Raw genomic sequence first — 24264 nt, 5'->3', positions numbered from 1 at the left:
AAATCCCTCCTCTGAATCAGGCAGAACGAAATGAAACGTTTTGTACAACCTGAAACGGACACTTGTGCCCTGGGTGGTGCTAAGAACCAGAAGCCTTCCAGCTATTTGATCAAAGCTTCTTAATAGGCCACAGCGTGTCTAACTGCATCAGCCGGTTAGCGTGCAAGTGTCCAGCAAGCCAGCGAGGAGGAGGGAGTGTGTTCAGTGGTCTATGCATGGGACTGGAAATTAGGGCGCTGCTCGGCCTCTCTCTCATCTCAGGGCAAGTCATTTTCTCTCTGTCCCCAGCTGTAAAGTTGCAATTTTCATGTCTAGGTCAGTGCGGCGTGGTGGTGAGTGATTTTTCTGAAGCACTAGGAGATACTCGGCTGGCAGGACAGTGTTTTCTAGATCAGTGAACTAATGCCTTGCAATCTCAGATCAGGCCCGAGGAGGTCACGACTGAATGACATGAGCCTCTTCCCCCTCCAGGTTGGAGCTTCCTGCTGCCATTTCCCCTTACAGCAGCCACGGGCGCAAGATCCAGGAATGGAAGTCTATGGTCAGGAAATGCACTAGCCACTAGGCCAGCTAATGGCTAGGTCTTATTCATTCCGTTAGGGGGCTTTCAATTTATTCTGCCTCACCTGCAAATTATTCCCTGTTCACACCCCAGGGCTGGTACATCAGGCTCCTCCTTCCTGTCTTAAGAGAACTCTGCCATTCCAGTCCATGTGCCCTGACCGGCAATGGACGTGAAGCTGTTCCAACCCTTGCAAGTCTGGGGGAAAGAGCAGCTCAAGTGCTTTTGTGGGTTAGTTCATGCATAAGTGCTCGGGAAGCCATGGGCACTGGGTGCTACAGCTGAGGTCTTGGTCTGGTAAACTGGTACAATTGCCCGTTAGGTGATTTGGAAACCTGTTCTCATTACCTTGAATCTCTGATGGCACCTGGTACGACGGATGGTATTCAGGGACCGAGAGGCTGGAGAGATAGTCACTGCCGATAGCTGCCATGGGAGGACTTCGAAGCACAGAGGATGGCTGGTGATCGACATTTAACACCCTGAAATGGAACAGAAACCCAATAAGGCAGGGGTCAGTACTTCTCAGCGACTAGCTGCGCTCTTATGTGGTGCCTCCCCCCTCTTCGCCACATGTCTCCAGAACCATTATCGGTTGAAAACAGCATCTAAGAAAGTGACACAGGCTATCAATCCCCATGCTTCAGGGCATGATCTGATCAGGACTCAGGGGCAAGCAGAGATGCGCCTCCCCACCACCTTATATTATGGTAACGTGCAACTGGTGTGTTACTATGGGGGTGGAGAGTTTGCCTTCCCCAAGCACCCTGTATAGAGGCAGCACACGGGACTATGTGGACCACTGGCCTGGTCCAATACATTTCCCATCTATGGGACAATGTTACTATGACATCTGGAGTATGTCGGAAAGAAAGCAAAGAGGAAAACCCAGAAAGGTTTAGAAGACATGCCCTACCCCTTAGGCCCTACTGACGGGACAGCCAAAGTGGTGACAGGGCACTGTTTCTTGATGGGAGGTTCCTCTTCGTCTGATGAGCTGTCCAGCGTGAGGTCGATGACCTCCACTTTCTTTTTGCTTTCCGAGGAGTGCTTTCCATCGGCACCCACGGCGTAAAGAGAGCTGGCTGCAGAGAGAGGAGAAGCAAGAACCTGCAGTTGACAAGGAGGAGGAAGGCAAAGCATTGCCCCAAGAGGAAGCTTTGCACTTCTATAGCATTGTCCATCAGAGGATCTCAAAGCACTTTGAAAACATTAATTAAGCCTCAGAATAAAAAAGTGTCATCCCGCTTTACAACAGCCAAGGTCTTAATACTGGTGTCCGAACAAAATGTCAGCTCTAGTAATTGCATTGGGCCTACCTAGAATTACCCTCTGCAGTTTCAACTGGATATGGGATTCTTATTCCTTTCCCACTGTTAAACACCTGCCATGTTTTTTGCCAGAGGTGGCTGCATTTCAGTGCTGCAGCAATCCCCATATATTGATTGTATTTCAAGTATCGGAAATGCTTCCAGAGAAAGGTGCTATGAAAGAGCAAGACATTTTTAAAGAGACGGTGACCATAGCTCCCGTACCTTCAATCCCATTGTATGCAGACGTCTGGCACACCTCCTGGTTTTCTTTCTTTGGCTTCATGGGACACCAGGAGCCATCTTCCATGAATTGGATCTCATCACAGTCTGTGCACGAGTTGAGGATTTCCATGAACAATCTGTGAGGCAAATGAGCAAGAGCATAAGCTGAAAAAAGACATGAGTGAACGGACCCACACCTCTGAGGGAGCCAGCACAGCCCTGAACAATTGTGTGTTGATGGTACAGACGTGAGTGGATTGGAGCGGGCTCAGGGGACTGGTAAATGGAATATAGAGAATTACATTTCAAAGTCCCTGGTTCAAATCCAGCTTTTGGTCAGTACTAACCAAGAGTCAGGCCGTACAGTGGTCTATGTGAAATGCGAGAGCGTTCGACGAAGTTCTTCAAGGGACTGCCTGTACATGCCAACATTAAGGGATTAGCCTAAAAATAAATAGTTTCCAGGCTGGAGCTTGGCCCCAGAAACCTACTGAGCTTACCCATCAATGATCAGGCTGTCATAGGGGGCTTTCTTATCACATACAGGGCAGGTCCAGGTAGGTTTCTTCTCATTCATCTGAAGATAGAGCGCAGCGTCAAAGCACTGGAGGTGGGTGCAGGTAATGGCTCGGCAGGGCACTATTAGCCTCATCTTACCCAGCTGGATGACAGAGAAAGGAGAAATTCACATGGTTTAATACAAAGTGTTTCCTGGTTGAGCCCCGCAGGGATATAAAATTTGTATCCGTATCCGACCCGCAAACATGGACCATGGATATCCGCAGATTTGCAGGACTTTATCCATGGGGCTTTTCACTCGACGTGCCAAGAGAGCCAAACTTAGGTGAGCAGGAGTATGTAAATGTAGCATCAACTCAAGCTTCACCACGGATGGGAAATGAACCTCCTTGGACCTCCTACCCCACACATACATTCTAACTGGTGAAAGCGGAAAACCTGACAAAGCCTAGTCAGTATCACACATTTTAGGCTATCCCCAGAAAATACTATATATACGGGTGCATATGCTGAACAGTTCGGATCAACATTTCCAGCCAACTTTTACACATGGGAAAAGGGGCTGGTGAAATAAAAGACTCCTAAGATGAGAACCTTGTATAAAACCGGAACAGCAGCATTCGTTTCGGTGCTACCACACAACACTTTTAGGCAAACAAAAGGTGAATGTGAAGACTCGCAAAGGGGCTGGTTGAAGCATAGAGAAATCATGTAAGAACCCACCGGACACATCAGAGAAACCCGTAAGCTTGTTGTAGCTATCTCACTGTCAGGATCAGCTGTTAATTTTTCTTTGACTGAAAGGAAAAAAAAAGTTTCTCAGGTCTATCAAAAGTGTTAGTGATATTTTTAAGATTATAAATCTCAATCTTTAGTCTGAGGTTATCTATCTAGGAAGCATTTATTGTAGCAAACACATTATTTCTATTACATTAGACCCCAGAGGCCCCGATCAGGGCTCCCATGGACATGTAACAAAACCGAGCTCACAACGTACCTTTAAGAGGAAATGACAGACAAAGGGAACGCACTCTACCAGTGAGCAAGCATATGATTAGCGTACTAAGCAGCAATCACAGCGCACCAGCTGCCTAATCACTGTCAAGTGTTGGGTAGACACCACAGCGCAGATGGGTTTTAAGGAGAGATTGAAAAAAGGAGAGCGGCCTTGTGAATTTGTACATAGCGCTCCTCCCACGAGGATACCAACAGCCTGCCAGTTATCCCTCCACTCAAACTCAGATATCTGCATTTCAGACTGCACGTCATGCCTTTCATAGAAATGGGACAGCTTGCATGTGTAACATTATGGGTTTATGTGTTTGCAAGCGGGCTTATGGGAATTCGTGCTTGCCTAGTTTGCTGTGGTAGGATTCAGAGCTATTCAGCTAGAGATGATGTAATGAACGGTTAAAAACCATGAAGCAGCAGCTACTCACTCAGGGCCCGGGAGTGGTCTGGGTTCCGAATGCCCTTGGCTCTCAGCTTCTGGAGCAGCGTGACTGAAGTCAGCTGTTTCACCAGGTAAACTGACAGGGAGTAGTTCTATTGACAGAAAGACTGACGTTACTCATCAGAGCCGACAAAGCACACTGCTAGGGAAGAGGGCTCGTCCCTGTCTGCAAAGCCTGGTGTAACTGTACAGCACGATGAACAGGGATTTTGAATAAATACTAGTGACGCCTGATCCCCTATAACATCTTCCTTAATGTTTGTACAGGCCCACACAACCATTGTCCCTTGCAGGGACCATCTTGTGTGTTCCCACACCTGCCCGTGGCTCCCTCCATGGGGTCCATCAGGATCAGCTGTCCCTCCCTCCCCCCACAATGGGGTTGTCCAAATCCAGCTTTGGGGACCCATGCTTAGGCCACTCCCCTTCGGAAGCTGCACCTACCGTCTACAAATTGATCGGCCAACTGGCCCGCACTACATGGATTCTTAGGTTTCAATCCACTAACCACACGAAGCGCCAGGGGGCACATTTCACACAATGGCTCTAAACTCCTCCGGTCATACAAAGATTCCTGGGTGATGATGCTGGCCCCTTCACCCTGTTGTGGATGCACTTGTCTATCAAGATGCCAACCTCTATGTACATCACCCCTTTCTTTTGCACACCCCGAAACAGTTTCTTATAGACCTCAAGCATTAACTCAAACACTTGCAATAAGGCTCTCGTGAACTGCTCACAGTCCCCAGCATCCAATCCGCTTGGATATATGCCTCAGCGGGTTGGGACCCAGTAAGGGAGTGACACTACGCAGCCAGTCTGCAGGGAGAATTTGGTTCAACTCACAAACATTCTCACAAGTGTGAGATAGAGGTCTGTCTCCCCCATCCTGGAATGGGACCAATAATGTAGCACCTATGCCCCCTGGAGGGTGGGCATCCTACAGTCTCTCCCCACTTACTGTTCCCTTTTTAGTTTCGTTCATCTGCTTTGCCACGTCCAGTTCATGCTGTCACCGTTTGCACAATGCTCTCGGAACTGGACCTTTTTCTCCAGCCCCAGTTCTTCCATCCGTAGCCTTTTTGCATCCAGCTCTAGCTTCTGCCACTCCAACATCAGACGGGGGAACTGAGCCCTGCAGAAGCTGTGGCTACCGCCTCTGTCACCCTCAGACTCAGAACCCTGCCCAGGTCTGGACCTCTGCTCCTGGCCTCATCTTCCTGCCCCAGCCACGCAATCAGCTGTGCCTTGTTTAACTTCCCAATGCTGACCTCTCTCCCCCTGCACAGCTCTGCAATGTTCTTCTTAGGGCAGTGGTTATATGCTATTTTCTTGCTCTTGTCTTTGTCTAACCTTGTTTTTACTACTGCGAGTCATTTAGTGCAAAATACTCCTCTTGCATTTAGTACCTGATCTTCTGCCACCAGCTCTCATGGATCCACAAGGTCTCTGCCCCAGCCTGTAACCAGTCTCTTGGGAGTGGCCCCTTTAGCATGCCAGACCCCACGGATCCACAGAGGCAGGCCTGTGGCTTCCATGACTCCGAAATTGGGCCTTTGGGTGCCAGCGCTCCTTGGCTCTCTGGGGCTCCCTGCCACCAGTCCAACCAAGCCAGATTCCTGTGGGAGACTTGCTCTACCCCTTCAGGGTGCAATGCTCTCAGTAAGTTTTTGCAGATAAACTGTTAGCTTGTTTTGAAAAGGCTACCTGGGTGTATTAGTCCCCTGGACTACAGAATTCGAAAGTCCTGATGTCCAGAGAAACAGAAGTTCAGATAGTTCAGACTGGCCAGTGCCAGGACTTCCCCAGCCAAGCTGCTATAGAATCCATCCTGGCTCACTTGCTCTGTCTTAGGCCTGGTCAACTCCCAAAAATTAGATCGAGCTAGCTACATCGTTCAGTGAACTTCCAGGTCACAGCCCTGTCTCAGCTCTTACCCCAGCCACCTGACACCTTTCCACTGTGTTCCCCAGCTCAGGGCCTTTCCTCTGCTTCCCTGCAGAGATGTGGAGGGACAGCTCCTTCTTCTGGGCTGTTGGCTGCTGGATGTGACTGTCCCGGCCACTGGGGTTTCCACTGTCTCTTCGGATCCTTTGTTCACACATGTAGACTTTTGTTTAGTTTGTCAATGACACTGGTCTCCAACCAGGCTGCTGTATGAGTCAGACACCTCATTCCTTCCTTTTACACTCAGTGTATAGCAATGCAAAGCTCAGGGGGAAACTGAGGCATGCACGGGACTAATACAATATTACCAAAATTCCCACACTATTCACAGTGTCACACTACTGCCCTCTGTTGGATGTAATCAGAATTGCTCATCTATGTGTCATAAGCCTTTTGTTGTTAACACTTAATGGAGATTCTCTCCTAGCTCAAGTAGTAGGAGTCCATGCTTTCAGAGCAGGAGGCCTGGCGTTCTCTCCCTGCAGTCACCAGGCAGTTCTGAGTTGTTATGGTGTGCAGCACAATGACAATCATAAAGACCTAGGAGGCCACAAGTTTGTTACAGTCTCTATTTGCCCTGGAGAAATCCCTTGGCTTTAAAAAGATTCAGCGCCTGCCATGCTTCACGTCCACTTACCCTGCCGAACTCGGAGGACCAGTTGACGATGATCGTATTGGGAACCGTTGCCGAAAGCCGCACCAAAGGAGTGATGTTGATGGGACGGCTCGGTCGTTTCGGCTCCACGCCGTTTTTAGTGGGTGGCAGATAGCCCTGCAAAGACAAGGAGGCTGTTTGAGATCAACCAAATTTCCTCACAGAAGCAAGGCCCCGTACGACACACTGCAAAGCCCACCCTTCTACAGCTGGCTTTATCCTGCGTCATCCCCAAGCCCAGCACAACATCTGAACCATCAGAGCCCTGGAGGGAACACAACAGAATGTTAACCTCAGCTAATACAACATGGAATTGTAGCCCATGTCGTATTCTGTGATCCATTTTAATGTCACAACCCGTTCCAAGCCTTCCTCCGATACGGACATGCACAAAGGGTTTCCTTTTTAGCAAACAGTTCTGGCTGCAGCTTTCTTGCAGGCTTTCTGCAAGGTTATTTATTTTGGACAAAAGAGAGGGTTTTCTTGTCTTAAGCATAGGAAGCTGAAGGTGCAATTCAGACTACACATGCCATACCCATGCTATAAGATTTAAGAGGCAGAGGGTACATGATGGAACAGGAATCACTCAGAAAGGGTCTCCCAAAAGACTGGGGCAGTGTTCAATTAGAGGAATAGGCAAGGGTTTGAGTAAGTTCACCGGCATGTAACATGAAAAAAGTATGACATTCTAATAGCATCATTCAGTTCTTAGAGCCAACTTTGAATCTCTGATATATATTCATAGCTCCCACAAAACTTAATGGGAGTTGTGGTTGCATACTTGAGGGCAGAATTTAGTCCACCACATATAAGCAAGGAACGAGGTTTACTCACAGGCAGTGGGCAGAGTTTTCCATTGACCTTGACAAATAAATTAGGAGGGAAATAATCTTCTTGGGGACAACTGGTTTCACACAAGCAAAACCTAAAGAAGCGGGAAGGAGAAACTGGCAAATGAGTGGTAACATTCACACAAAATGGCAACTAAAACTTTTCTTCAGAGAAAGAACATTTTCTAAGCAAAACATATCAATATCTGGAATACATGTAAGTACATGCAACTTTTGTGCACAACAAATATATTCTACATACTCCACACAGAAGATCTATTGGTACCAAATGTACGTTCCATAGATGATAGAAACTAAAACCGATTACAAGGGTGCACCATGCATGTCCCAACGGGAGCAATCAGTGATCAGGCCTGAAAAATCTAAACTCCCCAAAACCACAAGTTTAAAGTCAAGCCATATTGTCTCAAGCCTGTCACAGCCTTCCCCAGCAGATAAACTCAGCTCCATGCAGTTTAGCATGTGGGGATATTTTGAATGAGGCCTTAAAAACAGATACCCTGTCTGCTACTTTAAGAGTGAGAGTTGAATTTGCCTTATTCTCCCAATAAAAATTTCCACACAGCCAGCTGTTATGAAGCATGCATGGAGCCATATGATTGCTGCCCTCCATCCCGGAGAGGAGCATTCTTCGGTGGTCTGGCATCTATAAATTACATGGCACTTTTGGGTGACAGGAGCTACAGAAATTTAAAACCATTTAAAAATAATTTACAGCCACTGAGGAACTGAAATGGAATTACATTTATCTGAATGTAAATCCTGCAACAGGAAGAGAGTTTAATTATTAGTGTGTCTACACGTAAATCACTGCAGCAATGCAGTGTAGACACTATTTATACTGATGGGAGGAGTTCTTTGTAAGCGTGGGTAATCCACCTTCCCAAGAGGAGGTACCTAGCAGTGTCTACGCTGAAGGTTTGGTCAGCATAGCTCTATTTCTCAGGGATGTGGATTTTCCACACCCGAGACACACATTTATGCTGATGTAAGTTCGCAGTGTAGACCAGCCCTCACATTCTTTCAATGCTGATCTGCCACCACTTGATATCTTACAATTGCTTTCAACAGGCATAAAGGTGTCAACACCAGAAACCCAGAATGGGATCTCATTCAAATTCGAATCCCATTTAATCAGATGATCATGTATTTCATTTTGTTTCAAATTAGGCTGTACTAGCAGAGAGACCAGACCCCACATTAAAAACAGAGACTAACCAACAGTCTTAAGTCAAATATGACCTTGGGTCTACTTTTTGTTAGGACAAGCCCTGGCATGTCACACCGATAATATCCATGCCACGATCATGCCAGAATCTGTGCCTATTGTTTTCTAACCTATCCCACTGCAGTCTCTGCCTGCCAGACAAATGGAAGGATAAAATAGGGGTTAGACTGTCTCTCTCTCGCACTGAGTCATGGGAATAGTTTTCATGCTGAGGCACATCTGAGAAAGTTGGGCCCAGATGGGGCTGCAATGATACAATCCTTGTTTCTAACGCCCACATTTAAGTTTGCCAATTAGAGGCAATAGTTCTCTCTGTGGCAAAAGGGAAGCATTCAAACACCACATAAGTTGTAAAAAGGCTTCCTTCTCAACACTAGCAGATGATATTGTATCCCCAAAAATATTAGGAGGATGCTGGTTGAGGCTGGTAGGCAAAAAACTACAATCCAGCTCTGGTGGGTTAAGTGTAAGTGAGATTTCTACCCACCAACATACAATGCTTGTTCTTGGTCATGCAGGTGAAATTTACAAGAGTCCTTCTCCCTTACTCATTTCAGGGAGGAAGATGCAGGTATGTTTCACTGTACTGTTTATGTACAAGGAGGGAGCAGATAAAGAAGGCTGGAGAACCTCTAATCAGAGGGACATTGCTCACCAGCTTGTTATTGAAGGGTCAACACCCCTGAGTAGGCTGCAGCAATCCCAAAGTACAGTTTGTGAAGCACTTTTTGATATTTATTCTTTAAAATAATAGGCACTTTACAAAAATGCAAGATATTTTTTTAAATTGTATGTCAGAATTATGAACAGGATATTGCAAGTTTTAAGATAAGCTACATATTTTACTTCCTGCTGTACCTTTTAAAAAGCTTTCTTTTTAAAGGTCACTATTAAGGTGTTCAAAAAAGGAAAGCAGGAAAATGAGTAGATCAGGTCTATAGAAACATAATAGCTAGTTAAAAATGGCAGGACTGGATTTTCATCAGGTAAAACTCCCATGGCAGTCTATGACAATTTTGCCAACAGACTGCAGTATGGAAAATTAAGGTGGAAAAGCAAAGATAGCATGCACTCAGTCGCCTGGAGTCTCATGATGGTTCTGCTTGGTTTAGTGTCTGACCCTGGCTGACTCTTTTCGGAATGAGCCACACTGATCTAAAGATCTTTATCTCAATACAGCATGTAAAATTTCAGAATTCTATGAGCTCTTAGATATGTAAATCCAAATTGCTGAATGCTAAGGCCTGATTCACCAAAAATGATGATGTTACAGCCTAAACAGCTACTCAAAGAAAAGGGTTTTGCCGTTCACTTTTCAGATCAGGAAGACAAACAAATGTTCCACCTCTTACCTTAATTGTACCTGTACAGTATAGTCACATTTGGCACCTGGTAAGAGATCTCTGCAACAGAAAAAGATCTTTTAAATGGCTAGCATAGCTTACTGGACACAATGATAGTTACATCATTATAAACATCTCGTTAACTATCATACAATAATATAGCTTATAGTATTAATGAAACAACAAGTGCCCATGAATTCTCTCTAGCAGCCAAAATCCCCAAACAAGGACATACAGCAAAATATGACTGAATGGAAGAGACAGAACAGACATATGATGGAAAAAGAGCATGTAAATATATCAGACGAGATGTATTAGATCATCCAATCCATTCCCCTGCTACTGCAGAGCTGTTTCATATGCTAAAAGGGATAAAAGCAAGCCAGCTAGAGTGTTGGTAATACAAAGATGATTTGAAAATCTCAGGGCCACTTGTATCTGTTTTTATTCAGTTGCTACATTAACGCTTATGGGTATACAGAGTAAATCCCACTTTACAGACTTGGAGTCAGCGCCTCAGCTTCTGTAAATGGCACACTACCACTGAGGTCAAGGCAGCTATGCAATTTACACCAGCTGGGATCTGGCCCAGGGATTTTATACTCCGATTCACTGCAGTGAAAGTGTTCAGGTTCATAAGCTTACTTCCCCATGTCATCTGATCTCCTCATCTTTATTGGGCTCAGCCACCCAACCTCCGTCACACTTTTCCTCCCCACTCCCTGCTCTGTCCTGGCAGAGTGAAAAGCTTGCACAAAACCCACATGCAATGCACATCAGGCTGACAGATCCTGATCAGATAGCTATTCGCTTACCTAGAGGTGAGAATCTGTTGAACTTGCTGAGGTGTTAGTGCAAAGGTGAAGTGCGCCTCTTCAAACCGCTGGCTGTTCGTAGACGCTGTAGGAGAAAATTCATTAAGACAAAAGAAGTAGGGGATAAACGTTACCATGAACAAGACTGAGCTCTGTCTGCTTCGGGAAGGATGGTCAGTCGTCATCAAGGCATTTTAAAAAACACTCTCTCTCTCTCTCCACACTTAAACTGACTTACGAGTATGTAAGAACACAACAGCGTGAGGTATAAATACACAGCAGTCAGTCACAACTCCCATGGACTTCAACGGTAGTTGTGCACAAACAAGGATGGCAGTCCACACCACACACATAATTCATAATTCCTTGCATTTCTAACGTGCCTTCCAGTCAGGGGCATCACCCATGCAAAGTAGCACAGTACTGTTACCAGCATTTTACAGAGGAGGAAACAGAGGCAGAGAGAGGCAAAGCGGTTTACCCAGCCTCAGCCAGCCAGTGGCAGAGCTAAAAGCAGAATCCAGGAGCCCTGGCCTCCCACTCCCCTGATCTAATATTTTCACAACATAACTTCATGACTAAGCAATAATGACCAAGGTTCATGGCACTTCCTGGGAATTAGTGATCCGGTTGGAGGAGTCCTGTGGCCCAAGATACAGACAGGCAATCCCAGAGGTCATTAACTGCCCTGGAAATTATAGTCATTATTGTAATTATAGTAGGAGCACACTCCCCTAATAAGAAATAGGCTCTGTCCTTATCTTCCCCAGGCATAAGGGCACAGTGAAAGTCCTAAATAAATAGAAAATAGAAAACAAACCCCTGTGCCCTTATTTAAAAAACAAAACACAAGGAGAAACTTACGTAGGGGGATGAATCAAGTACTTGAAGCAACAGTTACTAACATGGAGGTAAATTTTACAGGGAATAGTGGTCCTCCTTGAAATGTAACGCTACTGACTTCAAGAGGAGATACCACTTCTGATCTTGTGCAGTATTTTCATTTAATCTATCCTAGTGATGAATTCGCCTTTTAAAAAAAAAAGTTGCTTTCCATGTAGCAGACCACCAGTAATGCAAACATTGTGCTTCTAAAATAAATCAAGAGCAAAAAGTAAGCTAAGATAATTTACAAGACAGCAGATCTTGTAGGCATTCCAATCACAAAGCACTCTTGCTCTAAGTCCTATGCCTATCCCAAGATATCTCGAGCAACCACAATTCCCACTGGAGTCAACCCAGATGCACAGCATCCCTATGGACCAGGACAAACCCGAATGGCACACATGCACTGCTTTGCTTGCGTGTGGAAGATGGGTTATGTGTTTACTCTAACCAAGTAGCTTCATTGGGCCATGTAGCATCAGATAGATTTGTTAAGAGCTCTGGTATCACATTTGGGATGAGAGGCACTACATAAATTCAAGGTAGTTATGTCAAATCTGCCACAATTCAGTACTGCATATGTTAATACACACTGCAACATGCACACACAAAAGCCTTGCCTCTGTGCCACGCCCCTAGGCACAAGAACGCCCTCATCCGTGCCTCCCCAAAAACACAGTTAATCCCACACTATATTCTGCAAGAGAGGATTCCAGAGTGGGGCGAGGGGCTTGCTTCTCCAACTTCCTAAAGTGTTCAAGAATGTGAAGAATGTGAGGTCTGAAATACAGACACTTTCCTTTGCAGATGACCTGCCAGAACTTGTGCCAGCCTCCACACACAGGCTAATAGCCCTGGAAGCACAAACCTGAGCTCTTGGGAGAGGTTTTCTGACCTTGTTTTAACACTTCCTGTCTTAGCCTTCCACTCCTCGGTCCTGAAATAAGACCACGGCCCTGCTCCTGCTCAAGTCAATGGCAAAACCACTAAACATGGTAATAGCAAGAGTTAGGCCGAGGTCCATGAACTTCACCACTGTCTGTCTCCCTATCCCTCCTTTTATATCCAATACAACTGCTCAGTTCATAGCCATCATAGAACACAGAGGTGCTCAAACTTTGTTATGCAATAGCAGCTTTCCAGGTCCATTGCAGATACTGGTTATCACAAAAGAGTCACAATTGGCCCCTGAGTGGCAATCTCGGCACAGGTAAAGGGGAATGAATGAATCTTAACTTCATGGCTCCTATTCTGATCTCATCAACAAGATCTCCATGCCTTCACTGCTGTGCCATACAATGCAGACTCAGGTCTTCAGGAATGCTGACTGCCTGAGTTTCCATTGTCCAGGCAAGAGCTGCACTCTGATTCCTTCCTCTGTCCCTGCTCAGAACCGAGCTAGCCTTTCCGGCAATCCCAGTGTCATCTTTCTTCAGTCCCTCACTAAATCTCCTTTCTTCCTCCTCGGTAAGTAACATCAAAATCCACCCCTTCCTCATAGCCCCATTGCTAAAACCTTTATCTCTGTCTTACTAGTTTCACCCCAGCTATCTCTCTGCTCTCATTTCCTGCTCTCATCTATTCATTAGTTATAGGTGTTACTATAGCATCTGTCACCTTAGTATCTGAGCACATACAAACATTAATGCATTAGCCTTCACAATACCCGGGGAGGGCAGGTCAATATTATCTCCAGCATGCAGAGAGAGGCAAAGTGACTTGCCCGGGAATAGAACACAGCTCTCCAGATTCTTTAGTCCATTGCGTTAACCACGAAACCATCCCTTTCTACCCTCTTTCAATCCTCTTGCCTTATTCCTCCTGTTTTGTGCCTTCTACCATGCTGTCCCCTACATCCAAGATGCTCTCCAGGGACTTTGTCCACCAAGTGCTCTCCCTTCCCTCTTGCAAATCTGTCCTGAAAGCCTCCTCCTTCAAACAATCACTCCTCTCTTCTTATCAATAACCTCCACAAGTCTTCCGTTCTTGATCTTCTTATGAAAGTGCCCTAGCTACACAGCTAAGGTTTCTGCTCAAAGCAGGAAGTCAGTCACATACTAAAACACAAAACTTTGCAAATGTTTTTAGTTTAGAAGAAGGAAGCAACTAATTTTCTGGGTAGGGCAGGTCATATTTGCTAGAGCCCAGAAATTTTTTACTGTAAGCTCCTTGGAGCAAGCTCATGCTCTTATTTGTTTACAGCATCAAGAAGTTTTACAGTACTCTAGAAGTAAGCTGTATCAACTCACTGAGGAAGACAACACACTTGTATTTGTAAAGTACCATGAGAACGTATGGTGCTACACATTTCATAACTGGCCGAGCAAAGTGAGGTCTTCTTACATCCAACTCGATGGCAATTCTCAGCTGGTAATGCAGTAACTTTCCAATGCCACAGTCAATCAATTCCCAAATTCTGGGAAATCTTCTAGGCATCACTGGACAGAAGCAATTGATTTTGGTGAGAATCAGAAAACTGAACAAGGGAAAAAAGGGGTGGGGACACACTGAGCCTCCTGCGTCTGGTTATCACACTCAGCAGCTTCAGCAGCCTCTGTAACTGTCCATAGATCAAAAAACTGATTGACAGAAGCCATTAGCACCTTCCAGCATGACACCACCCATCTCAGCTTGGCTCAGGGTTCCAAAACATTTTTAAAATGTTGACACCCTGAATGACTTACCACCCAGACAGAAAGAAAATTAAATGAGATTGATGGAGGGGAAATGGGAGGCGCACAGAGCACCCGACATAAGGGAAAGGGGGCACAAACTCTGGTGGAGGAGGAGACCAGACCCTGGTACGGGAGGAGCGGGGCAAGGGGACCTGTGGCAGAGGTGGGAACGGAAAGGGCATAGAGAGCCCCTGCCCTGCATGCCAGGAAAGCGTGGGGAGAAAATGGGACAGTAATGTGGGGAGGGGGCAAAAGGGCACACAGATCTTCCAGCATGTGGCAGAAGGGGAGACACACAGAGCCCCTGCCATGGTGGGGAAGGAAAGAATGAGGGAACACTCAGAGTCCCAGCATCGGGGGAGGGGGAAAATGGGATGGAGGGGAGGAGAATATGGGGGAGAACGGGAGACCCTGGCCTGGGGCGGGATGAATGCTGAACTCTGACATCGCAGAGGGGTGAATGGGACCCCCACAGAGCTCCTGGCATCAGGGCGGGGGTTGCAGAGGGGGATGGGAGGGTTCACCCAGGGAGCAAGAAGCCCTGGTGTGTGCAATGAGCTTGGTCGACAGAAACAACCAAGGGTGAGGCCCCCAGTAAAACAGAAAATGTATTTTTAATTCAAGTATCAATATTTGAGTAAGGAGGCTTATCCGGGAGAGGAGGAGGTGGATTTTTTTGGCACCGAGCAATACTAAGTTCTTTTGCAACATCAGCATCCCAGTTAAGCAAACCACAGGTTGCTGAGGTAGGGGAGGGATAATAGAGCCAAAGCCAAGAACATATACTAAAAAAAACCCCACGCATCAAGTTAATGAGTTCTCGCTGTCCAGGGGCAGGAATAATGAAGCCTGACACACCTCTTTCCCCTGCAGCAAACACTACCACATTTATGTGAGAAAAAACCTACCTGAATTCAGACTACAATCACTGAAACAGTGTAAACTCGTTTGGGCCGGTTTAAGAGACGTTGTGCCATCAAGACATGACCTTAGCTTACAATACAGTTCACACAACTTAACACCCGCAAAAACAGCAAGACGACTTTGCTTTTCCTGGGCCTGAGCCACACCCCAGGAAGTCAACGGGGACCCTTCCATAGACTTCAGCAAGCATTGACAGAGCATCTCAAAGCACTTCACAGACATCAGTGAAGACCCATAGCCATCCCAGAGTTAGGGAAATATCACTTCCTCTCCCCCCTCCCCCAGTTTACAAATGGGGAAAGCGAAGCAAAGAGAGTCGAAGTGTGAGTTCTTTCAGACAGAGAACGTATCTTCTTTTACGTATGGAAAATGCCTACCTAACACATTGCGGGCGCTTTGGGAACAAACATGTAACTTATCTAATGTCTCCCAGCTAGTTGTGGCAGGGTCAGGAACAGACATTTCAGAGTTAAAGGGGTTTGTAGGGAAAAGCTGGGTGCAACCCCCCAGTTGTTGTCTTTATTGGCACCCTTACACTTATAAGCATGACCACAAGGTCTTGTACTTAGACTGAATTAACCTGACTGTAGTCACCTCACCATTGGCAATGAAAAAAAGACTTTTCCAGCTCATTTCTATGCGTTGACCTCATACTTTCTCCACCAGTTCAAGGTGGCCACTGACGCACCAAATACCAAATCACATGACTAATCAGGTGGTACCATGTCAGATATGCAGCACTTATCAAAGGTGTGCAGCTAATGTTTCCACCAGCGGAAAGCAAAGCATAAATGGAATTGGCCTTCGAGTTCCACGTGGCCTAGAGAGATCCTTTCTCCCATTCCCCATTTCTATTCACATTTAGAATCTCGGTGCCTCCACCTTCCCCCCTGCCTTTTGTCTGTCTTGTCTATTTAGACAGTAAACTCCTTCAGACAGGGGACCTCTAAGCACTACCATAATAAAAAAAAATTTATTCATTTTCATATATTGGGGTTTTATTGAGGATTTTCAATTTACTTCTGTTAATCTTCATTGACTTAACCATGGTCCGGGGGGGGGGGGGGGGGGGGGGGGGGTCATCAAGAACAAGCCAAGGAGCATGCAATCTAGTGATGCAGAATTAGGCCTGAAAGTGCCATGCAATTCACCCCTCCACATGAGACTGTTCAATTTTTATTTAACTTTGTTATTTTTGCAAGGTATCGATGTTAACACACCTGGTATTCAAGATACTGTTCTGAAAAAATCCATCCCATCCTATTACTAATCAGCTATTCCCGTCTCTTAGCTTCATAGTCCAAATGCTGAAAAATCAGAGGTGACAGGCAGAATGGTAATTCTAGAAGAGGGTGATTAGACTATAATGGAGAACTTTGGTTTGTTCCCACAGGCTCTATCCGATACAGATGCGCCCCCCTCCCTCCCCCCAAAAAAAAGTACATACCGGTACTGGTCTTAGCCACTTAAGAGATGCAGGAGACAGATGGGTTGAAGGGATTAGTAAAAAGATACCAGGCTTTTCACTAAATCAGTCTGAATCCAGAAAAACATGACACCAATTAAAAGCTTTTACCTTCAGTGGCCTGTGTGAAATGAGTTGGTGGATCTCATTCCAGGGGTTATTTCACTTTCACTCACCATCTAAGCTTATCTGTTCTCAGGTGTCTCTACCACAAAACATACCATGGCTAGTCTCAGCATAGAAACCCAGGATTGACCAGGCCATGGAGACCAGATTCCCATCCTCACCCACCAATGCAGTCCTTCCAAATCAAGGCTGATGCACACCTGCAAAGCAATCTGGGAAACTAGCCCTCACTGCCCGTGCTGCGCTCAGTCTGTGATAACCAGAAGCTTTCAGTTAAAGAGCTGTCAAGCCAGTAACATTTGAGTAACAATAGGTATCCTGTAGAAAAGGGAAGCAAAGATAATTTATTAGCATACCTAACGTGGTGGGTTTAATCAGCTCATCATAAACGTCGTAGAAGGGCAGCCTCTTCATTTTGACATCTGGATGGACCGGATGAATGGGTGGTGATAAGTGCTGAACATCTGGCTCATGTTTGGGTCCCAGCATAGGCACCGGAGGCAACATAGCTGTTGGCACTGTGGAAGCTGCAGAACTGTTATCATAGGGCAAGTGACACACCGTGCTGCCCTGGGTCAGTGCAGTGGCAGAGGGCAGTTGCCCTGCCTGAATATGGAGCATGGATAAGTCTGAAGGGGTTAAGATCTTCCTCGGGAACCTTCGCCGGTACAACTCCTTAATTTTCATCTGAACAGCTGGGCTGCAGCCAGATTTCAGCAGCTGTAGCGCTTTCGTGAGCAACTCGTGCTTCCTTCCACTCTTGTTCCTGCCAGCAAAACCCAAGAGAACCTGCAGTTCTGATACCCTAAAGCTCATCACCATGTGCTGCAAGGAAACAGAAAACAACGTTAACATTGCTAATTCCAAACACATAGTCCAAAAACAAGCTACAGCTCACTAGATGAGAAAATGGCAGAGACCTTAAAAGAGACACTGTCAAATTACAAATTCCCTTACTTGTGTGATTAACTATGTACAGGTAAATGAGCCGCAAACATCCAATTTACTTTTACCTTTTTGCATTTTTCTCAGCTTCTAGGCAATTTCACTTTTGCACTATCACAATGTTGTTGCTTTGGGGGTTTTCTGCCATGCCAAGGGATGGTTAGACATATATTGACACTGACACTTCAGGCCAGATTCTCATTTACACAAAGGTCCTTTCACAGCACTCTGGTAGCAAAAATGGATCTTAAAGCAAGTGAAATTATTCTCACTTTAATGTTCTTTTACACTGCCAGACTGGTATAAAAGGAGCTTGGTGTAAATGAATAAAATGAATGGCTAGGTTTTTATTAACTATTTTTAAATTCAGAAACTCCCCCCTTTGCTTCCAATACATAAACTTTGGGTGTGCATTATACTGCCCTGTATTTCTATAGGTTGGTATATGGGGTACCAAATCTGGGATAGAGTTAACAGATGATTGATTAGTCAGAGGGGTTTGGAGTTAACACAACTAAAAGAAGTAGTCTAAGGAAAAGCATGCAGCAAGTGCCAACGCCACACCAAGGCTGGGATCATTAAACAATTGTCTTTTTAAAGGGTATCCAAAAGCAGCTTGCTAATTCTCTCTTCACTACATCATATGAAACCAATAATTCTCACAATGGAGCCAGTAGACTCCACCCATTCAGCAAGAGCTCCAGCAAGCAGCACGGTGGCCTCATCATTAAAGGCACTTTACTCTAACAAGAGATACGGCACCACATTAATACGTTGGAGGCATTGCCATAAATAAAACTGCATGTCAGAATAATGCACAAATATACTCTTGGGTTGCCTTGTCCTCGATTTCTTTCTTAAAAGTCATGCTTGCTATTTCACCCAAATTAGTGGGTTCTACTATAGATCTTCAAGGACAAGAGATTTAACAAAAAATATTTGTCATTTCACATGAAAAAAAGTGGTCACACAAAAGCAGAACCCAGTCCTAGAAAACTGCCCCTATTTTTTCCCAAATAAATAATTCAGAATGGTTCCCAGTTCATGATGGCCTTTAAGGCATGATCCTAATACCCACATCCGCTCTCTTGACATGGAGCTTTTAAAAGCCTGGAGATACCTTCCTCCCGTCTTCCTCTCTGTAGCTGAAACAAGGTATTTCACCACAGGAGGAAGTTGTGTGTCCTGCTGTTTCCATGGGACAGTGTGGTCCACAGGACAGGGTATCAGCCTGAGTCAGGCAGGATCTAGCCCTGCCATTAACTTGCTAGGGCGATGGGCTATTCTGTGCCACAGGGTAAGTCGACACTGCAAGCGAAGGTGCGATTGCAGTACAGGTATGTCTGCACTCTGACTGGAGGCAGCGTGGGTAGACGTACCCACACGAGCGTTGATCGAGCTAGGGTGCTAAGAACAGCAGTGGAACTGTGGCGGCACAGGCAGTGGCTCAGGCAAGCCGCCTGTGTACAATCGGTTTGAGACCGTAGGTATGGATTCAGGGGGCTAGCCCAAACTGCTGCCCACGCCACCACAGCTATACTGCTATGTTTAGGGCACAAGCTCTATCAACCCTAACACATGTACATCTCCCTGAGCTGGAAATTACACCCGCAACACAAGTGTGGATGTACACTCGCTGTGGTGGTACGGGCTTGGTTTACCTACACTCGTTATTTCATGCACTTTAAAAAAAACCAAAACATGAAAATCTTTCATTTTCTGGACTATCTTATGCATGGCAACTTCTTGCCAGACCTACTACACAGCTCAAAGTTCATTGTGCACCAACTAAAAATGTACCTGGGGAATGTATATCATTTATATATACTGCAGTAGCACCTAAATTATTCGTTCCAGATCATGGCCCTTTTGTGCTGGGCACTGCACAGAAAAACACAGTTAAGAGATGGTCCCTGCCCTAAAGGTCTTAAGAGTCTAACTAGACATGATACACAGAATAGGAGAAACTAAGTATTATTTCCATTTTACAGACAGGGAATGGAGGCACAGCAATCTGCCCAAGGTGTCACTAGAAGTCAGTGGCAGAGCCAGAACTGAACCCAAATCTTCTATCTCAGTCCATTGATTTAGTCACAAAACCATTGTTCCTCTCTGATCTAACAGGCCTTTCAGATTACTTTGCTACTTACAAGATCCTAAAGAAAACACTCATGTAATGACAACGGATGCGGCAGGAGGATGGTGCTTCTATAAAACAATCCCTCCAGTCACACAAGTAAAAAATTAGAAGCCAGGACCAGTCAAGAATCAAACCCGATTATATTTATAATGCTTTTTAACAACACACGTACTAGCGTAATAAGGGATGAAGGACAAACAGCCTTTCATCACCAAGTCAATAAATCACCAAAGACTGCCATCGGATGGCCAGCTGACAAAAATAAGTTAGTGGATCTCCGTTCCAGTCATAGCTGATGCCTGTCTACATCATAAAAAGAACGTTACTACTTTGTTAGAAGTCTCAGAAGACGTGCCAATGATTAAACTAAAAGGTGTATTTACCTTTAAGATGCTGGCAGCTTCCAGAATGTTTGGATATTGGACATTTATCTGTATCACAGGGTTAAACCTGAAACCTTAATAACTTTAAACATTCTCCCTCTTAAATAGGAAAGAGAATACAGAGTTTCACCACCACCAAGTATCTAGTTCCCTTCAGGCAACTAAATGAAACTGATTCAACAATAGTAGAATTGTTCTCAAATTAGTTACATTTTATTAAAGGGTTTAAGTCTGCAGACTTTCAATTTCACAGTCACGCCTTTTCTTCTGTGCTTTATCATCTGACTGTGGTGGAACACCAGGGGGCAGAAGGAAAAGGTTAGGATTCTGTTATTCTACAAAAGCAAGAAAGCTTGCATTCCTCCCAATAAAACAAATGTACACGTACATGTGTGTGTGTCTCTCGCTCTCTCTATTTTGTACTTGGGTTGATTTGCAAGCCAAGCAGGGCCCAATCCCGTATATTCATTTGAAAACAACCGATGCCACTTTGCTTCTAAGAGCCAAAATTTTCTAAAGTGATTAATGAGCACAGGCCTCAATTTCTCAGTATCTAATTCGAAACATATTAAAACATATTAAAAGGGCATGTTTTCAGAAGGTGGCTTCTCAGCACTTTCTGAAAATCAAGCTCCTTCAAGGCATCTCAAAGTTGAGCTCCCCAAAATTGAGACACACAAACTCTCTAGTCACTTTCAGAAATTCTGGTTACATTGTTTATGCTAGTTGATTAATGAGAACACTTCTATTCAAAGCACTTCAAAGAGTTTTCACAGACATTAAACATAGCAACCTGCTAGGTGGCAGGCATTACCCTCATTTTACAGACAGGTAAAGTGACTTGGTCAGCATCACAGTTTGTGGCAGAGTTGAGAATAGAACCTAGGTCCTCTAACTCCTAGTCATGTGCTCAAATCTCTAGACACAAATCCTCTCCCAGAGTGTGAAACAGAACCCAGGAATCCAAAATACCAGTCCCCAGCTTCAACCATCAGACACAGTGCTGGATGAAGGTCCTTCTTATGCCCTCTGTCCTTCAAGCATCAATTAATTCAAGGTAATAAAATGCTTACTTATGTTGCAACATTTCTACTGCTCTCCACACCCCTATTTTAAGAAGCCTAAAAATTGGACCTATTCCCATATTGCTTTTTCCTGGAGATTCCCAGACCAGGCTTCTTGTCTATTTCAATACCTCACAAAGTGACAAGAAATAGCAAGCATGCTGAGTGGAGTTTATTATGCTCTACTGCATCTCACATGCCCAAAGATCCCAAAGCAGTTTACAAGCCATATATACCATGATCACTTTATCCACCACCAAGAATGCAACCCTCTCTAGAGGAAGCATGCCAGCTGTTCCACTTCCCAGTGCAGGAAAAGGGGAGAAATTTCAGCAAGGACCGACAGGGCAAACTCTCTACCACTATGACAAGTGCCATGTGATCTTTGATGCAGAACAGACAAGACCCCAGGTTAGGATCTCAAGTGAAAAAAAAAATCCATACACAGTACACTGCATGGAATTTATCTATTACCTTTCTTGGCTGATTACTCAAGAGAAGAATAATTTTTAATGCTATAACCATTGTTTTTTTTTGACAGCTGAGAAAGGTTTTCAGAAATGGGAAAATTGTATGATACATATTTAACAGGAAGATTTCAATTTGGAGGCTGTAAACTTTGACAGTGTCCCTTTTAAATACCTTTTGACACACAAAGATATTGTGTTATGGCTGTAGGTACATTATAAACCCATCTTGCAAAGACAGCCATCCTTGGCAACTGCCTCAAAGACCCGCAAAGGTTGTCTAGTTCATAGAGATTGAACTTCAACCCCATCCATCACCCCTAGAGGTGGCTCCCCTACAAGTCCTGAGAACAGAGTCCATTAATCTTGTGGGAAATTAGTGGAGCTTGGTTCACCAGCACCACATCGATTTTTAAAATACACCTGGATTTGTAGACAGCCGTGTCACTATTGTTGTGGATTCTTATCTGCATCTGAAGCATCTCCAATTACTGCTCACACAATGTAGCACAGCAGTGGAAAGACTCTCTCCTTGCCGCAAGAGATCACAATCAAGAGATCCCCGAGGGCACCCAAAAGCTTGTTTAGTGAATGAGCCACATCACGCTTGAGTCTATGCTGCATAGCCTGAACCAACAATTGCTGAACAGTGTACAACATTTCTCTTTCCAGAGGAGTCATCACTGGTCATTTAAATAAAGGAAGGTGTCCAAGCCCACTCCAGACATAGGGAGAAATCATTTCACTTGCAGCTGGCTCCCTCTTTCTTTACAATGAAACACAGATGGTAACAATTTTAGACTAACCCCTAGCTAGGAAGCCAGAAGGGGGGATAGAGGAGATGGACAAAGGAATTCAGCTGCCGGAAGAGAGCACAGATTTAAAAATAAACTGAAGACAGCCATGAATAACGGCAGGCTGCACAGGAAAGTCTGAAGCCTGAGAGACCAGAAGAGAATCTCAGAGGTGGGCCAAGCCTCAGAGAATGTAAACCCATGTGCTAAGCTATGTATACTCTTACAATATGATTTCTCTGCTGTGATTTATTTGCAGAGAGTACAGTGGAAGATGCCAGAGGAATTCCACCCCCTGCTGTATCTATCCTACCTCACCCTCTATATATGCTTTTTAACGGTTTGCTCTGTTTGCTAACTCTGACCACGATCCTGCAGACTTATGCATGTGCTTAACTTCACACACAAGTAGGCCCATTGAGTCCCAGTGGCACTGCTCACATACGTAAAGTTAAGCATGCGTATAAATCACTACAGGATCAAGACCTATGTTATGACATGCCATTTCTCCAAGTCCAAAGATGTGGGACTTCTGTGTAGTTTATCACCATCCTCATTCCGTGGGACTGCAGGAAACTTCCCAACTAAAAGTCACCACTTCTTTGCGATAGGAATTATGCAAAATTTCAACTCTCTCTGATTACAATTCTTGGGTCTAGTTATTCCACGAACGTTTTAACACTTCGGTGCTTATTAAGATAGGAACCGAGTCCTGCTCATACTGAAGTGATCGGGAGTTTTGCTACTTGACAGCAGGATCTGGCACTATATGAATATTAGGGTAGGATAGGTCCCTACTGGAAAGATTACACAGGAACACAAGCTCCAGAGAATTATATCCCCGTTGTGGCTGCCAAAAAGGTGCCAGTTCTAAGTTCTTGCTATTCCCAGCACAGGAATGGGGGAAGGACTCTGAGGCCACTTTAGCCAGCTAAGAGCTGCACTCTAGCCTGTGAAAAAATATGACATGCCAGTGAGGACACAAATCAGCTTTGGAATTAGTTACCAGGGGCAATTTCATATTCCACAGTCTGGTGGGCAAAGGTGGTTACACTCTGACTCCTAAAAACAAGAAAGAGAAAAGGAAGTGGAGGGAGACGAAACCCCCTCCACTGTGAGTGCTGGTGCAGAACTATCGGGCTACACCCCCTCCCTCACCTCTAACTCTGTGCCCCCCTCTTCCCACACCTCCATGGCTCTGTGCAAAAGGATGGCCTGAAGCCAGGCCCCTTTCCCCCCCCACAGAGACTGTAGCACTCTCCTGCCCTCCACTCCCCATTGCTCTACATCCCCTCCTGACCCAGCAGGTCTCCTATTCTTCCCTTGGCTGTCTGACCCCCACACCCTTCTCGCTATCACAGGGCGTCTCTGCACCCCGTCAGGGCTGTGACTCCCCCTGCTTCTGAGCTCTCTGCCTCCCTTTTCCCCCCTCCCGCCGTGCCCCCACCCCACAACTGAACGCCCAGGGTCCTCTGCCCCCCCAAATAC

General features: G+C 45.3%; 1 protein-coding gene across 2 annotated transcripts in view; it reads right to left on the bottom strand.

Annotated features, from left to right (window-relative positions):
• PIAS3 (protein inhibitor of activated STAT 3) overlaps nucleotides 1–23856 on the bottom strand; it is a 29515-nt gene extending 5659 nt beyond the window's left edge. Inside the window, exons 1-12 of one of the 2 annotated variants that reach the window (XM_067569701.1) lie at nucleotides 23783–23856; nucleotides 17340–17808; nucleotides 10909–10993; nucleotides 10103–10153; nucleotides 7506–7596; nucleotides 6654–6788; nucleotides 4056–4161; nucleotides 3340–3413; nucleotides 2598–2758; nucleotides 2098–2234; nucleotides 1479–1647; nucleotides 911–1044 (exon numbers count right to left, since the gene is read on the bottom strand). In XM_067569701.1, coding sequence (XP_067425802.1) covers nucleotides 911–1044; nucleotides 1479–1647; nucleotides 2098–2234; nucleotides 2598–2758; nucleotides 3340–3413; nucleotides 4056–4161; nucleotides 6654–6788; nucleotides 7506–7596; nucleotides 10103–10153; nucleotides 10909–10993; nucleotides 17340–17808; nucleotides 23783–23797 — 1627 coding nt within the window. In that variant the 5' untranslated portion in view covers nucleotides 23798–23856. Of the gene's footprint in view, nucleotides 1–910; nucleotides 1045–1478; nucleotides 1648–2097; nucleotides 2235–2597; nucleotides 2759–3339; nucleotides 3414–4055; nucleotides 4162–6653; nucleotides 6789–7505; nucleotides 7597–10102; nucleotides 10154–10908; nucleotides 10994–17339; nucleotides 17906–23782 lie in introns of those variants that run through there. The other variant, XM_067569700.1, reaches the window with a different exon arrangement.
• Between the last annotated feature and the right edge of the window lie 408 nt (nucleotides 23857–24264).

The sequence above is a fragment of the Emydura macquarii genome, unplaced genomic scaffold, assembly GCF_026122565.2.
Source record: "Emydura macquarii macquarii isolate MOO-44397 ecotype Brisbane River unplaced genomic scaffold, CSIRO-AGI_Emac_v2 contig_2924, whole genome shotgun sequence".
Lineage (NCBI taxonomy): Eukaryota > Metazoa > Chordata > Testudines > Chelidae > Emydura > Emydura macquarii.
The sequence above is the reverse complement of the archived record's forward strand: the minus strand, read 5'-3'. Positions and strand labels throughout refer to the sequence as shown.